The sequence below is a fragment of the Scylla paramamosain genome, chromosome 16 (assembly GCF_035594125.1).
Source record: "Scylla paramamosain isolate STU-SP2022 chromosome 16, ASM3559412v1, whole genome shotgun sequence".
Classification (NCBI taxonomy): Eukaryota; Metazoa; Arthropoda; class Malacostraca; order Decapoda; family Portunidae; genus Scylla; species Scylla paramamosain.
This window is the reverse complement of record NC_087166.1, coordinates 20,882,178-20,896,265: the sequence shown is the minus strand read 5'-3', so window position 1 is coordinate 20,896,265 and position 14,088 is coordinate 20,882,178. Positions and strand designations below refer to the sequence as shown.

At 39.1% G+C, this 14,088-nt stretch overlaps 1 protein-coding gene across 5 annotated transcripts in view; it reads left to right on the top strand.

Annotated features, from left to right (window-relative positions):
• LOC135108124 (tubulin-specific chaperone D-like) overlaps nucleotides 1-12,999 on the top strand; it is a 120,963-nt gene extending 107,964 nt beyond the window's left edge. For all 5 annotated transcript variants that reach the window (XM_064018826.1, XM_064018824.1, XM_064018825.1 and 2 more), the window contains 3 exons: nucleotides 6,585-6,770; nucleotides 6,964-7,146; nucleotides 12,616-12,999. In XM_064018826.1, coding sequence (XP_063874896.1) covers nucleotides 6,585-6,770; nucleotides 6,964-7,146; nucleotides 12,616-12,828 — 582 coding nt within the window. In that variant the 3' untranslated portion in view covers nucleotides 12,829-12,999. The remainder of the gene's footprint in view (nucleotides 1-6,584; nucleotides 6,771-6,963; nucleotides 7,147-12,615) is intronic.
• Nucleotides 13,000-14,088: the final 1,089 nt, after the last annotated feature.

The window sequence follows — 14,088 nt, the reverse complement described above, 5'->3', positions numbered from 1 at the left end:
TGTTCACATAACAAGTAGATATGGTATGTAACCCAAGCAAGTGTGGCCTCACTGTCCCAGTGTGTGGTGTGTGAGTGGTCTCATTCTCACCCAAAGGTTGGTCACTATGAGCTCTGAGCTTGTTCCATAGGGAAATGACTGACTGGGTGACCAGCAGAAAACTGTAGGTGAGTGTACAGTAATAGAAATGAACAGTAAGAAACTAATAAACTAATACTGTACTGAGAGAGAGAAAAAGAGAGAGAGAGGTGTGTGTGTGTGTGTGTGTGTGTGTGTGTGTGTGTGTGTGTGTGTGTGTGTGTGTGTGTGTGTGTGTGTGTGTGTGTGTGTGTGTGTGTTTTGTAGGAAGGACACTGGCCAAGGGCAACAAAAATCCAATAAAAAAATATGCCCACTGAAATGCCAGTCCCATAAAAGGGTCAAAGCAGTGGTCAAAAATTGATGAATAAGTGTCTTGAAACCTCTCTCTTGAAGGAATTCAAGTCATAGGAAGGTGAAAATACAGAAGCAGGCAGGGAGTTCCAGAGTTTACCAGAGAAAGGGATGAATGACTGATAATACTGGTTAAGTCTTGCGTTAGAGAGGTGGACAGAATAGGGGTCAGAGAAAGAAGAAAGTCTTGTGTAGCAAGGCCATGGGAGGAGGGGAGGCATGCAGTTAGCAAGATCAGAAGAGCAGTTAGCATGAAAATAGCGGTAGAAGATAGCTAGATATGCAACATTGTGGCGGTGAGAGAGAGGCTGAAGACAGTCAGTTAGAGGAGAGGAGTTGATAAGACGAAAAGCTTTTGATTCCACCCTGTCTAGAAGAGCAGTATGAGTGGAACCCCCCAGACATGTGAAGCATACTCCATACATGGATGGATAAGGCCCTTGTACAGAGTTAGCAGCTGGGGGGGGTTGGGGTGAGAAAAACTGCTGGAGACGTCTCAGAACACCTAACTTCATAGAAGCTGTTTTAGCTAGAGATGAGATGTGAAGTTTCCAGTTCAGATTATAAGTAAAGGACAGACCGAGGATGTTCAGTGTAGAAGAGGGGGACAGTTGAGTGTCATTGAAGAAGAGGGGATAGTTGTCTGGAAGGTTGTGTCGTGTTGATAGATGGAGGAATTGAGTTTTTGAGGCATTGAACAATACCAAGTTTGCTCTGCCCCAATCAGAAATTTTAGAAAGATCAGAAGTCAAGCGTTCTGTGGCTTCCCTGCGTGAAATGTTTACCTCATGAAGGGTTGGATGTATATGAAAAGATGTGGAAAAGTGCAGGGTGGTATCATCAGCGTAGGAGTGGATAGGACAAGAAGTTTGGTTTAGAAGATCATTAATGAATAATAAGAAGAGAGTGGGTGACAGGACAGAACCCTGAGGAACACCACTGTTAATAGATTTAGGAGAAGAACAATGACCGTCTACCACAGCAACAATAGAACGGTCAGAAAGGAAACTTGAGATGAAGTTACAGAGAGAAGGATAGAAACCGTAGAAGGGTAGTTTGGAAATCAAAGCTTTGTGCCAGACTCTATCAAAAGCTTTTGATATGTCCAAGGCAACAGCAAAAGTTTCACCAAAATCTCTAAAAGAGGATGACCAAGACTCAGTAAGGAAAGCCAGAAGATCACCAGTAGAGCGGCCTTGACGGAACCCATACTGGCAGTCAGATAGAAGATTGTGAAGTGATAGATGTTTAAGAATCTTGCTGTTGAGGATAGATTAAAAATCTTTTGATAGGCAGGAAATTAAAGCATTAGGATGGTAGTTTGAGGGATTAGAATGGTCACCCTTTTTAGGAACAGGTTGAATGTAGGCAAACTTCCAGCAAGAAGGAAAGGTAGATGTGTGCATACACATTCCCCACATCTACCATGCATCCACATCTCTCACTTAAGCCATAAGGTTTAATAGCTTTCACTGCTGTGAATTAATCTCTTTCCCTCATTTAGTCTCTTATTATATTTTTTTGTGTGTGATTTAAATTATTGATCCATTGACTGGAAATATTGTGCTGTACTGCATTGTCTGAATACTGGATTGTACACACACAGAAACAGTAACCCATTCTATGTTCCCTCCTACTTTCTCTACCCTCATTTTTAATCCAAGGCTGGATGTTGCATCTATGTGTGCCCTCACTTTTGAATCTTCTGAATTTTTCACCATCTGGCTACGACTACAGAGTGACAGTCAAACTGAATTTATTTGTGCTGTATACCTCTCACTTAACTCCTCTGACTATAAGAAATTTTTAACTACTTAGATTCTGAAATGGAACACATCCTGACCCTTTCCTTTTGTGGAGATCTCCATTCTTGGAGACTTCAGTGTTCACCACCAGCTTTGGGTTTCCTCTCCCTTCACTGACCATCCTAGTGAACTAACCTCTAACTTTGCTATCCATCATGACCTAGAGCAACTGGTGCAGCACCCTACTTGTATTCTTGACTGTCTTGGAAATATGTCCAACATTCTTAACCTTTTCCTCACCTCTAATCCTTCTGCTTATGCTTTCATTCTGTCTCCTTCATTGGGCTCCTCAGATCACAACCGCATATTTATATCTTGTCCTATCACTCTAATTCCTCCTCAGAATCCCCCAAAGTGGAGGTGCCTCTGGCATTTTGCCACTGTTAATTAGGCAGGACCTGAGGATGTATTAGTCTGTTTTTCCATGGAATGACTACTGCTTCTGCATCAGAGACCCATCTCTGTGTGCTGAGCACATATAGGTGATAGTGCCTGACGTGGAAGTGTACATTCCTCACTCTTTCTCTTGACATAAACCTTCCACTACTGCTTCTGCATCAGAGACCCATCTCTGTGTGCTGAGCACATAACAGGTGATAGTGCCTGACGTGGAAGTGTACATTCCTCACTCTTTCTCTCGACATAAACCTTACAAACCTTGGTTTAACACAGCTTGTTCTGGTGCTGTACATTATAGAGAGGTGGCCCACAAAGGGTACTTGAACCTTCCATCACCAGAATCTCATGTGCTTTATATTTCTGCCTGGAACCATGCCAGGTCTGTTCTGCAACTAGCCAAAAACTCCTTCATTAATAGTGTCAAAATCTTTAAAGATCTAACTCCCATCATGACTTCTGGCACCAAGCCAAAAACATCTCCAATAACTTTGTTTCATCTTCTTTCCCTCCTTTATTTCAACCTGATGGCATCATTGCTGTCTCATCTATCTCCAAAGCTGAACTCTTTGCTCAAACTTGCTAAAATATCCACCTTGGATGATTCAAGGCTTGTTCCTCCCTCTCCTCAACACTAACTACTTTATGCTATCTGTTAAGATTGTTCACAGTGATGTTTTCCATGGCCTCGCTGTCCTTAACTCTCAGAAGGCTTATGGACCTGATGGGGTCCCTTCTATTGTTCTCCAAAACTGTGCCTCCGTGCTTGCACCTTGCCAACTCTGTTTATTAACATCTACCTTTCCTTCCTGCTGGAAGTTTGCCTACATTCAGCCTGTTCCTAAAACGGGGGACTGCTCTAATCCCACAAATAACCACCCTATTGCTCTAGTTTCCTGCCTTTCTCAAGTTTTCAAATTTATCCTCAACAAAGATTTTTAAACATCTATCACTTCACAACCTTCTATCTGATCACCAGTATGGGTTCTGTCAAGGCCCCTCTACTGGTAATCTTCTGGCTTTCCTTACTGAGTCTTGGTCATCCTCTTTAGGGATTTTGGTGAAACTTTTGTTGTTGTCTGAGACATGAAAAGCTTTTGACAGAATCTGGCACAAAGCTTGGATTTTCAAACTACCCTCCTATATCATCTGTCCAACTCTGTATCATCATCATCAGTTTCCTCTCTGACCATCCATTCCTGCTGTGGTGGACAGTCACTCTTCTTCTCCTAAGTCTCTTAACAGTGGTGTTCCTTAGTGTTATATCCTGCCATTACTCACTTTCTTATTTATCAGTGATCTAAATCAAACTTCTTGTCCTGTCCGCTCCTACAGTGATGATACCACCCTGCACTTTTCCATATCTCTTTTCATAGACGTCCAACCCTTCAGGAAGTAAACAGTATGCAGGGAAGCCACAGAATGCCTGACTTCTGATCTTTCAAAAAATTTGTGTGTGGGGCAGAGCAAACTTAGTAATGTTCAATGCCTCAAAAACTCCATTCCTCCATCTGTCAACTCAACACAACCTTCCAGATAACTATCCCGTCTTCTTCAGTGACACTCAACTGTCCTCCTCTTCTACACTGAACATCTTCAGTCTGTCCTTTACTTATAATCTAACCTGGAAACTTCACATCTCATCTCTTGCTAAAATGACCTCTATGAAGTTAGGTGTTCTGAGTCATTTCTGCCAGTTTTTCTCACCTCCCTGCTGCCAACTCTGTACAGGGACCTTATTCATTCATGCATGAAATATGCTTCACATGTATGGGGGAGTTCCACTGATACCACTATTTTAGACAGGGTGGAATTAAAAACTTCATCTTATCAGCTCCTCTCTTCTAACTGACTGTCTTCAGTCTCTCTCATCACCACAGTTTTGCATCTCTTACTGTCTTCTGCTATTTTCATGATAACTGCACTTTTGATCTTGCTAACTGCATACTTCCCTTCCTCCTGCAGCTTTGCTGCACAAGACTTTCTTCTTTCTCTCATCTCTATTCCATCCACCTCTCTTATGCAAGAGTTAACCAATATTCTCAATCATTCATCCCTTTCTCTGGTAAATTCTGGAATTCCCTGCCTACTTCTGTATTTCCTCTTTCCTATGGCGTGAATTCTTTCAAGAGGGAGATTTCAAGACTCATATCCTGTTTTTTTTTTTTTATTATTCTATCTTTACATTTTCTTTACATTTAAATGAAGACAGTACTATACAGTATTGTCTTATACAATACAAGACAAGCAGTTGTTATTAACTGCTGTGAATGTAATGTGCAACAGTGAGTAGGGGAGTGGGAAGAGACGAGAGGATGCATATGACCAAATGATTCCCTATCAATAATGAACAGTTTTTGTTAGATGTACCTTAGTTAACAAGCTCTGGACATGGCAAATTTTCATCTTTAGTGACCCACCCTTTCCCCATATGTGTTCATTATGTTGAGGGTTTATTGTAGTGTGATTCTGTTCATGCATGCAAAATTATGTAATTTGTTTTTACATACTATAGTTTCCAGTTTGAAAATCCAAAAAAAGAGGTGTGTTAAGGTGTTTTTGCAAGACTGGTGAAATTAAGTCATGAGACCATTGTTTATAGACCAAAAATAATATTTTTAATGAATTGGTAGCTCTTTTAGGTTGGTCTCACACCTTGCTAGCTACAGGGGCAGATCTGTTGTGGTTTCTTACTGTGAAAGACAATTCACATTGTGCCTTGACACCATTCAGCATGCTACAGTACCTTGATATGGGAGTGTTTTTTTTTTTTGCAGTTCAAACAATCAGCTTGGCTATAATGCCAGTTTTGGTGGAAGTAAACTGCATTTTTTTAGTAATAGTGGTGACCCACTTTAATCAGTTTTACATACATGCAGTCTTAACAGTTTAAGCACAGCCTAGCTACTGATACTAAATCTTTTATGTTCAGAAATGAAGCTGTCCAAGCAGGTCCCTGCTGACATCAAGCACTTGTTTGAAGTATAAAGTTACACACTGCATACTAAACAGCAGAAAGAAATGGGTAGTAGGCAGCACATGACCCTTACTGTCATTCTAGAAATCATTGTTTTTGACAGCTTTATTATTAACCTGTCTTTACACACATGATTGCCATTTTACAGTGAATTGGATGCATTTGATAATTTGGCAGAGTTTTTACACTGGATGTCCTTTATGACACAAGCCTGCCCATTTATGTGGGCTTGGGACCAGCACTGAGCTATACTGGCTTGTGTCCTCAGTGGCTAGGGAACTGGGAACAGGCTGCTTTCTGAGAAAAATCACAGCTGCCAGCCAGGACTTTAACTAAAGACATCCTGAATAGCAGTCAGACATGCTGCTGCCAAAATCATTACTTACATGCTGAAAATGTCTGGCTTTAGATAAGATGACCAAGTATTGAAATAAAAAAAAAAGTACATATATACATATATCAAGGCTAGTATAATAATAATAATAATAATAATAATAATAATAATAATAATAATAATAATAATAATGATGATTTTAGGTAACCTTTTTTAATATTCTATGGTGTGGCATCAATCAAGATGCAAATGGCCACTCTTATTCATATCAGTCTTGAAACAAAAAACTGCATACTACTTTATCACTCTTACTATTCTTGATTAAAGAATGAGTTCTTTCCTTTAGTTATGTGGAGAGAGAAATTGAACTTAATTGGTCATGTGTAAGGAAATATGAATTCTTAGTGAAGCTTATTGACACTTTAACAAATGAAAACTTTGTGAGGCATGTTGACATTTTATTAAATGAAAACTTATTGAGGCATGTTGACACTTCATTAAAAGTTTCTATGTATTCCAGAGAAAACATTTAAACTTCTGTGAGGTTGGTACTTAAAATTTGTATTAATATTGCATCTTTTTTTTATAATTTCAAAGTGGATATTGCTGATAAAATATTGTTTTATTCTGTGCCAAACAGTCCCGATACACCAGTGAAGCAGTGCATAGTTACCTCAGTGCCCGGGCTGAAAAGGAGGAGGTGTTGGCAGCCTTCCTGGAGACTCTCCTGGAGCAGCTTGCCACTCACCAGAAGGTTGACCGTATCACACTGCCACTACTCAAAACAATAGGGGACTTGCTCAGCTCCTCAGCAGTGCTAGACAGTGTAAGTAACATGCTCTAGACAAACCAGGATGATGCAGCATCTCATTAATATGACTGAAGGCTGAGGGCAGAAAGACAGGAGTAGAATGAACTCACATAATAAATCATACAAGCAGAGAAAATCACTTTTCTATCACAATTTCTGCTAAGACCTGTTATGTTCTTCACTGTTTGAAAGTTCTTGTTTATATCAGGTTCTTGAGCAAGATGACTCTTACATCTCCCGCCTGTTGGCCCTCATGAAGAAAGAATGTCAGCGGTGCAGTGACTACCACAAACTTGCTGCTGTGATTGCTGTGTTGTGTGAACTGCTGCGGCTGTCCTCTCCCACCACCAAGGCAACCCTCACTCAGCTTGCCCTCTTCCTTGGATACCAGGTAACAACTGTAGAAAAATTCATCATTAGTTATCCCCACTTCCCATAATCAGTGATTTGAGAAGAGAAAAAGAAAGTAGGCTTGAAGAGTGATAACAGAGTGAGTGTGGTTTTAAAATTTTTGGTGTGTGATTGAACAAAAGAGAGAAAATTATGAAATATCAGAAGATGGGAGGTGCATGGAATTCTGTTTTCTTTATGTGTGAAGGAAGCTGTTTAATTACACCCAAAGGAAAGGGAGGAAAACATAACTACTATCCCCAAAAGGGACAGAAAATGCAAAGGACAATTTAAGGTGTTTTGATACTCCTCTCTTGAAGCAGTTCAAGTCATAGAAATAAGAAAACAGAAACAGACAGTTTCAGCATTTACCAGTGAAAGGATTAACAAGTGCATATACTGGTTAACTCATACATTAGTGAGATGAACAGAATAAAAGCAAATGAAAAATAATAGAAAGTCTTGTATAGTGAGGAGAGGTAGACACAAGAAGAGCAGCAAATGTGGAAATAACAATAGAAGGTAGCAAGAGATACAGCACTGTGGTGGTAAGTGAGACTGAAAACAGTCACTGAAGGGAGAAAAGTTCACAAGATGAAAAGCTTTTGACTCTTCTCTGCTTAATATAGCTGTATAAATAGAACCTTCTGATATATGAGAGCCATACTCATATAATGGTAGATAAGGCCCCTGTAAATATAGATTAAACAAGTGGGAGGAAGAGGAAAAGAATTGACAGACAAAACCTAACTGTCATGGACTGAGATGTTGCATGGATTTAGTATTTTAAGGCTATTGGAAACTCACAAACATTTTCATATTCTAAATAATTACTAATTATTATTTACATTTATTACAACTCAACATTTCTCACTCACATTCATCTTCAGTTCATTCAAAAGTTATTTGGTGTCACTTTATCTCTCTTCAACATATTCATTAATTAACACAGTCATTGTGTGAGAACAGACAATATCAAATTCATAAGCACAGGTAATATTCAATCAGTGCAATTAATGTTCAGTAAGATATCAGCATCACATCAATTATCATAAATATTCCATAATTAAGTAAATCTTTCTATACCATACAAATCAATCATACCATACCAAACATAAAACATGTAAAATCCTACTCCTCCTTCAATAAGATACTCAACTTGTAGACCACATTACACTTTTAAGTACCACTTACTTTAAGTTATTCCATCCATCTCAACCCCTCTCTGGTCAGACCCTCTGGAACCTCTACCTCTCTGTCTGCTATGTCTAATTCTCTGTATCATTCTATACATATACGATTGTTTGAGAATGCCTATTTCCCTCAGAAAATGATCTTTGTCTTCATAACATTTTACATATTAACCATTCCATATATATGCACATGGTCTGCCCACAGGTGTGGTACTTAAATAGAACACCACTCAGGGTATTGGGGCAGTTTGGAGGTAGAGCTTAAGTGGGTGTTTGTATGTTTCTGTAGGCAAAGGTTTCCTTCTGGTGCCTTATGCCTCCTGACCTACTTTACTTTCCCTTTCTATTGTTTTCTCTGCCTTGTCCTCTACATCCCCGTTAATTGCCTTTTGTCCCTGGTTGCCTTCACCCAAGCGGTTTATGACCTTCCTGTTGTGTCCTGCGTGGGTCCTGCATCCATGTTTGTTGTTTTTCTTGGCTCCCTTGATATCAAATGCTAATTACCATCCTGTTGGGGTGACCACTTGTTTTCTATTTCATCCATCTTCTATATTTCTTCTTTTCTTCTTACTTACTCCATATTCTCTTCTTTCTTCTTCCTTATTTTGTCTTCTTTCTTCTTTTCTTCTTTTCTTCTTCTTTCTTGTTTCATGATAATACAGTATATATTGTGGTGTGGGGTCACCACGTAACTTCATAGAATCAGTTTTATAAGATGGTGAAATATGAAAATTCTAGTCAGAATTTTTAGAGAACACCTCACATTTGTTCATTGTAGAGGAAGGGAATAGTTAAGTGTCACTGAAGAAGAGGGCTAACTGTTGGGAAGGTTGTATGAAGTTTGTAGGGAAAGAGAGTGAGTTTTAAGGCAATGAACAACAGTGTTTGTCCTCCCCAGTTCAGAATTACAGAAAATTTGGGATGTATTAAAAGAGTGCTGACAATGTGATGTGGTTGGGTGGCAATTATTTAAGTGTTGTTGTTTAGTGTACTTTAAAGGTTTATGGTATGAGGAGAGTGTGTGGTAGAGTGAGGAAGGGAAGTGAGTGGTGGATTCAAGACTTGGGCATGACATGAAAGAGAGGCAACCATATGAAGAGTGGGAGCAGAAGAAAAATAAGGTGTTGTATTTGAGATGTAAAGAAGAGAAAGAGTCAAGAAAGTTGTGATACAAAAGGAAGTTCACATGGGAGTTGGGTTGGGAGACTGATAGATGACAAATTTCTAGGCTGAATAAGGAAAATTTTGGAATGTGTAGAGTATGAAAAGGGACATTGGGACATGGAAAGTATGTGAGAGTAGAGAAAAGCATAATGTTGTATGAGAAAGATGCTGTAGGAAAGAGATAGAGAGAACATTTTGAGGGATAACTGAATGTAGATGACAAAAAGGACAGAAATGGGTGCAGTATGTTGATGAATGGTGGTGTAACAATTGTTTAGAGATCAGTAAAATTGGTAAATATATGCTTCATGTGTCATTCCTTTGTATAAGGTTAAAGGTAATGAGTATGAATATGATAATGTAAGAGGTATAAGTCTTTTGAATGTTGTAGGTAAAAGTGTCATTCAAGATGTTTAGAAATGACTGACGTGTGAACAGCATGACCTCAGAAGAGGGAGACTTTGCTAGGATCAGGTGTTTGCTATGGAAAAAAAAAATGTATTTAAGATATTTAGCAGAGAGTAAACATGTGTTTTGGACATCCATGGATTTGTATAAAGCACATTACAGAATAGATTGGATGATGATGTGGACAATTTTGAGGTATGGGCTAGATGGTAGATATTAAGATGTATACATGGATTGTGTTGTAAGTAAGGTGAACACATGAATATTCTATCCATATATCAGGTCAGCAATTCCACATGGGGTGGCAGAGACAAAACACACACTCATACACACACACCAATCACACTCTTAGCCCTGTCTGCTCCTAGTGGAAAGAGATATTTTGTGGACCACCTACAACTCCCCATGAACTTAGGTATAGCACATCTACTTCCATAGCAAGGCCCAACAGCATGCATTGAGTTACCTCTACCTTTATAATAAGACTGTTCATTACACCACACCTACTCCTACCCTGAGACCACAGTTCCTTACAACCAAACCTACTCTAATCCTGAGACCACAATAGATGCAGGGTACTTCCTACAGAGTACCCTGTACTCAAACTAGGTCCATACACCAATGGGTCCTGCCAAGTGTCATTTTCATGTACTCACCATTGTTGTTCTCCACTCACTCCTATCACACACAATTGCTCTTGCTTGCTGAACCGTCATTCCCCTTTTTATTTAGTGCTCTCTTCACACAGCTCATCCACAAAAAATACAAGTTCTTCTTACCTCTTCATTTTTTATTCTATCCCTCCATGTTACTCTATACATACTCTCCACAAACAATTTGTTTCACTTACATTTAACCATTTCTCCACTGCTATTCCCATGTTCCACATTTCAACATTGTACAGGATAGGAGGCACCACTGTTCCCTCATATAGCCCTCTTGTTACACTCATGTTCTATGTTTAAAGATCTTTCTCAGTCCACCAAGTTTTTTCCCTGCTTCCTTCACTCTGCACTTCACCTGTCTCAACTCTCTTGTCCATTGTAACTGTTAATTCCAAATACTTGAAACAATCCATCTCTTCTGGCTTTTCTGTATTTAATCTTGCATCCATCATTTCATCAACTATCTCTCTTGAGCACTTCATTCCTTGCTTCTATCAACATTCATTTTCACCCTCCTACAAACACACCCAAACTCCACCAATTTTTTTCAATTTCCTTTCCAAGTCAGCCACCAGATCTGTATCTTCTGCAAAAAGTTAGCTGACCTCAGATCCCATGCCCTTTCCCCCCCCCACTCATCAAGCTCAGACCTCTGCCTAAAACCCTCATATTTACTTCCTTTACAACACTATCCATATGTAAGTTAAATAACCATGGTGACATTACACAACCTTGATGCAAGCCTACTCTGATTGGGAAGAACTCACTCATACCATCAACAACTTTCACACATGCCCTGGTGTTTACATAGAAACTCTTCACAGCAACCTGTTTCCAACTTTGTATACTTTCAGAACATCCCATAGTTCTTTCCTGTCAATCTTGTCATATGCTTTTACCAAGTCCATGAATACCAAAAAGACTTTGTTCTCTTTACCCAAAAACTTACCTTACTGCACAAATATGGTCTATCCAACCTCTTCCCTTCCTAAAATCTCCATATTTTTTATGGCATTTTCTGTTCCTTCTCTTATCCTTCTTATCAACACCTTACCATACACCTTTCCTACCACACTAAGCAAACTTATGCCCATAGAGTTAGAGCATTTCTAAGCAAACTTATGCCCATAGAGTTAGAACATTCCTGTCTGTCCAGTCTTCTGGCACCTTGCCAGCAACAAAGCACACACTTTGTAACCTTAGCAAACACCATATAATGTTCATACTGCTCTCCAAGCACTCTACAACACATCCATCCAAATCTTCAGCTTTCCCTTTCCTTATTTTCCTTACAGCCTCTCATACTTACAACACATCCATCCAAATCTTCAGCTTTCCCTTTCCTTATTTTCCTTACAGCCTCTCATACTTCCTCTCCCCTGATTGGTACACTGTTTAACTCTCCTAGTGCATTGACTATATTTTCCACCAATTGCAATAATATCTGCTTCATTCTCCTCCTCTAGACTTAACAGTTCTTTAAAGCATTCTGCTCATCCTTTGTAGACTACAACCTTCACACTTAACACTGTCCCATCACCTGCTTTCATAGTTTCTTCATTCCCAGATATTTCCTTGTATTCTTTGTTTCTTTCTGGAATATTTCCTTGTTTACCTGTAAGCTTTCTATTACCCCAACTCTCATCTGTCCTCATCTTTACATCTTGCACTTCCCTCTTTGCTTGGTTCCTTTTCCTTCTGTATTTGTTGTATGACTCCTGATCTTTTGCAGCCAGATTCCACATGCACACTTCCTCTATAGCCATACTGACCTCACACCTCTTCCAGCTTCTCTCATCCCATACACCTGCTCTACACAACCCACTACTGTACTTTTGAGACACTGCCATTTCCTGTCAAATATTTAAATGAGGAATAATTGATCAACTATTAGGTCAGATACTCAAACAGATGATTATAATGATAAACCAACACTAGTGATACATGCAGATATTGGCACTAATGACTGAAAATAGTTGACTGAACTAATAACTGGTTCTTCTCTACATGTATCAGTCCTCACCTTCTTGTCCTCCACAGTACCCCAAGGTGCGGGCACTGACAGCCACCAGTCTGCTGACAGCACTGCAGGACTACTGTGACCAGGACATTGTGCCCCCAGACCACCTGGAAGAAATCACCACCATACTAGAAGAAACAGAATGGATGAACAACTTGGAGGATGCCCGGAAGCAGCGTAATCGCATCTGTGATCTGTGTGGAATACCTCCACCACAGCCTAAGAAAAAATGACCTAATTTTGCTAAGCACAAAAAACTCTGTGATAGTTATTTTAATCCTATGTGTGCTTCACAGACTGCATTCCAGCTCACTCTTGCTTTTTAGTTCTATTCATGCCATGGAGTCATTAATCAAATGCACATAACACCATGTACATCTTATAGAAATAAAATATAGTTAATTTTTCATCTATTCATTATATTTTTTTTGGAATAATTTGTTGTAAGATTTCAAATTTTAGTCTTTTCTACACTGCTCATTAGTATTCTTGAGGAATGTTATCTGGTCTTACACACACACAATGAAAATAAACTAATTATGCAGTGATTCAACCAAGATTGAAATACATATGCTGCTATTATATGAACCTCCTATAAAAAGAAACATATTAAAAGAATTGAAAGAATACAAAAAGTAGCTACAAAAATGGGTGATCAGCTCAAAAAATATGACATATGGGGAAAAATTGAACAAACTGAACCTCCTATCCCTGGAGAGAAGATAAAGAGGAGACAATATACAGAACAATGAATGGATATATAGAGCAATGAGTGGATTTGAGTCATTTGGTAGGGATGACTTGTTTGTGTGCGACACTGGAGAGTCAAGAGAGCACAGAAAGAAACTAAAGAAGGCAAGATGTCAGAGTCCATTCCTTGTGTCTGTACATATGTATCGGAAGCTGAATTTTTTAAATTTCATCTTCCAATACAGATGTGCAGGCACAAGGAATGGATTTGAGTGAGAGGTAGGTCATGCCAGAAACATTTGAGTTCAAGGAGAAACTTGATAACATGAGATATGGAGACAGGACCCTACCAGTCTAGCTCACCTCCTGGATACTTATACTACAACTAGAGAAACACACATGTGCACACATGCATACACATGTGATGTAACATTGAGAGATTGAAGAAACAGATTTGGGAGGAGTGACACAGGATAACAGAATAAACAAGATATTTTGATATACATACAAGATTGTGGAAATATAAATTTATAAAAAGATTGACTCAAGAAAAATTAAATAAGAGGCTAATCCTGGCAACACATCTTTCCTGGGGTTTACTGTGCCTAGGTTCATGGTTGTAACACCAGGACAAAACTTTGCTCTATGCTACACTACTACAAAACTTAGCTTTCTTTGGGGAGTGAAATGAAAGGTCAGAGTTCCTAGTGAATGGATGTGTCTGTGTTTAGTGAGCAGTGACCTGATGCTATAGCTAGCTAGTGTAGACATGGCAGCTTTTGCTGTTGAATCATTTGGTTGTG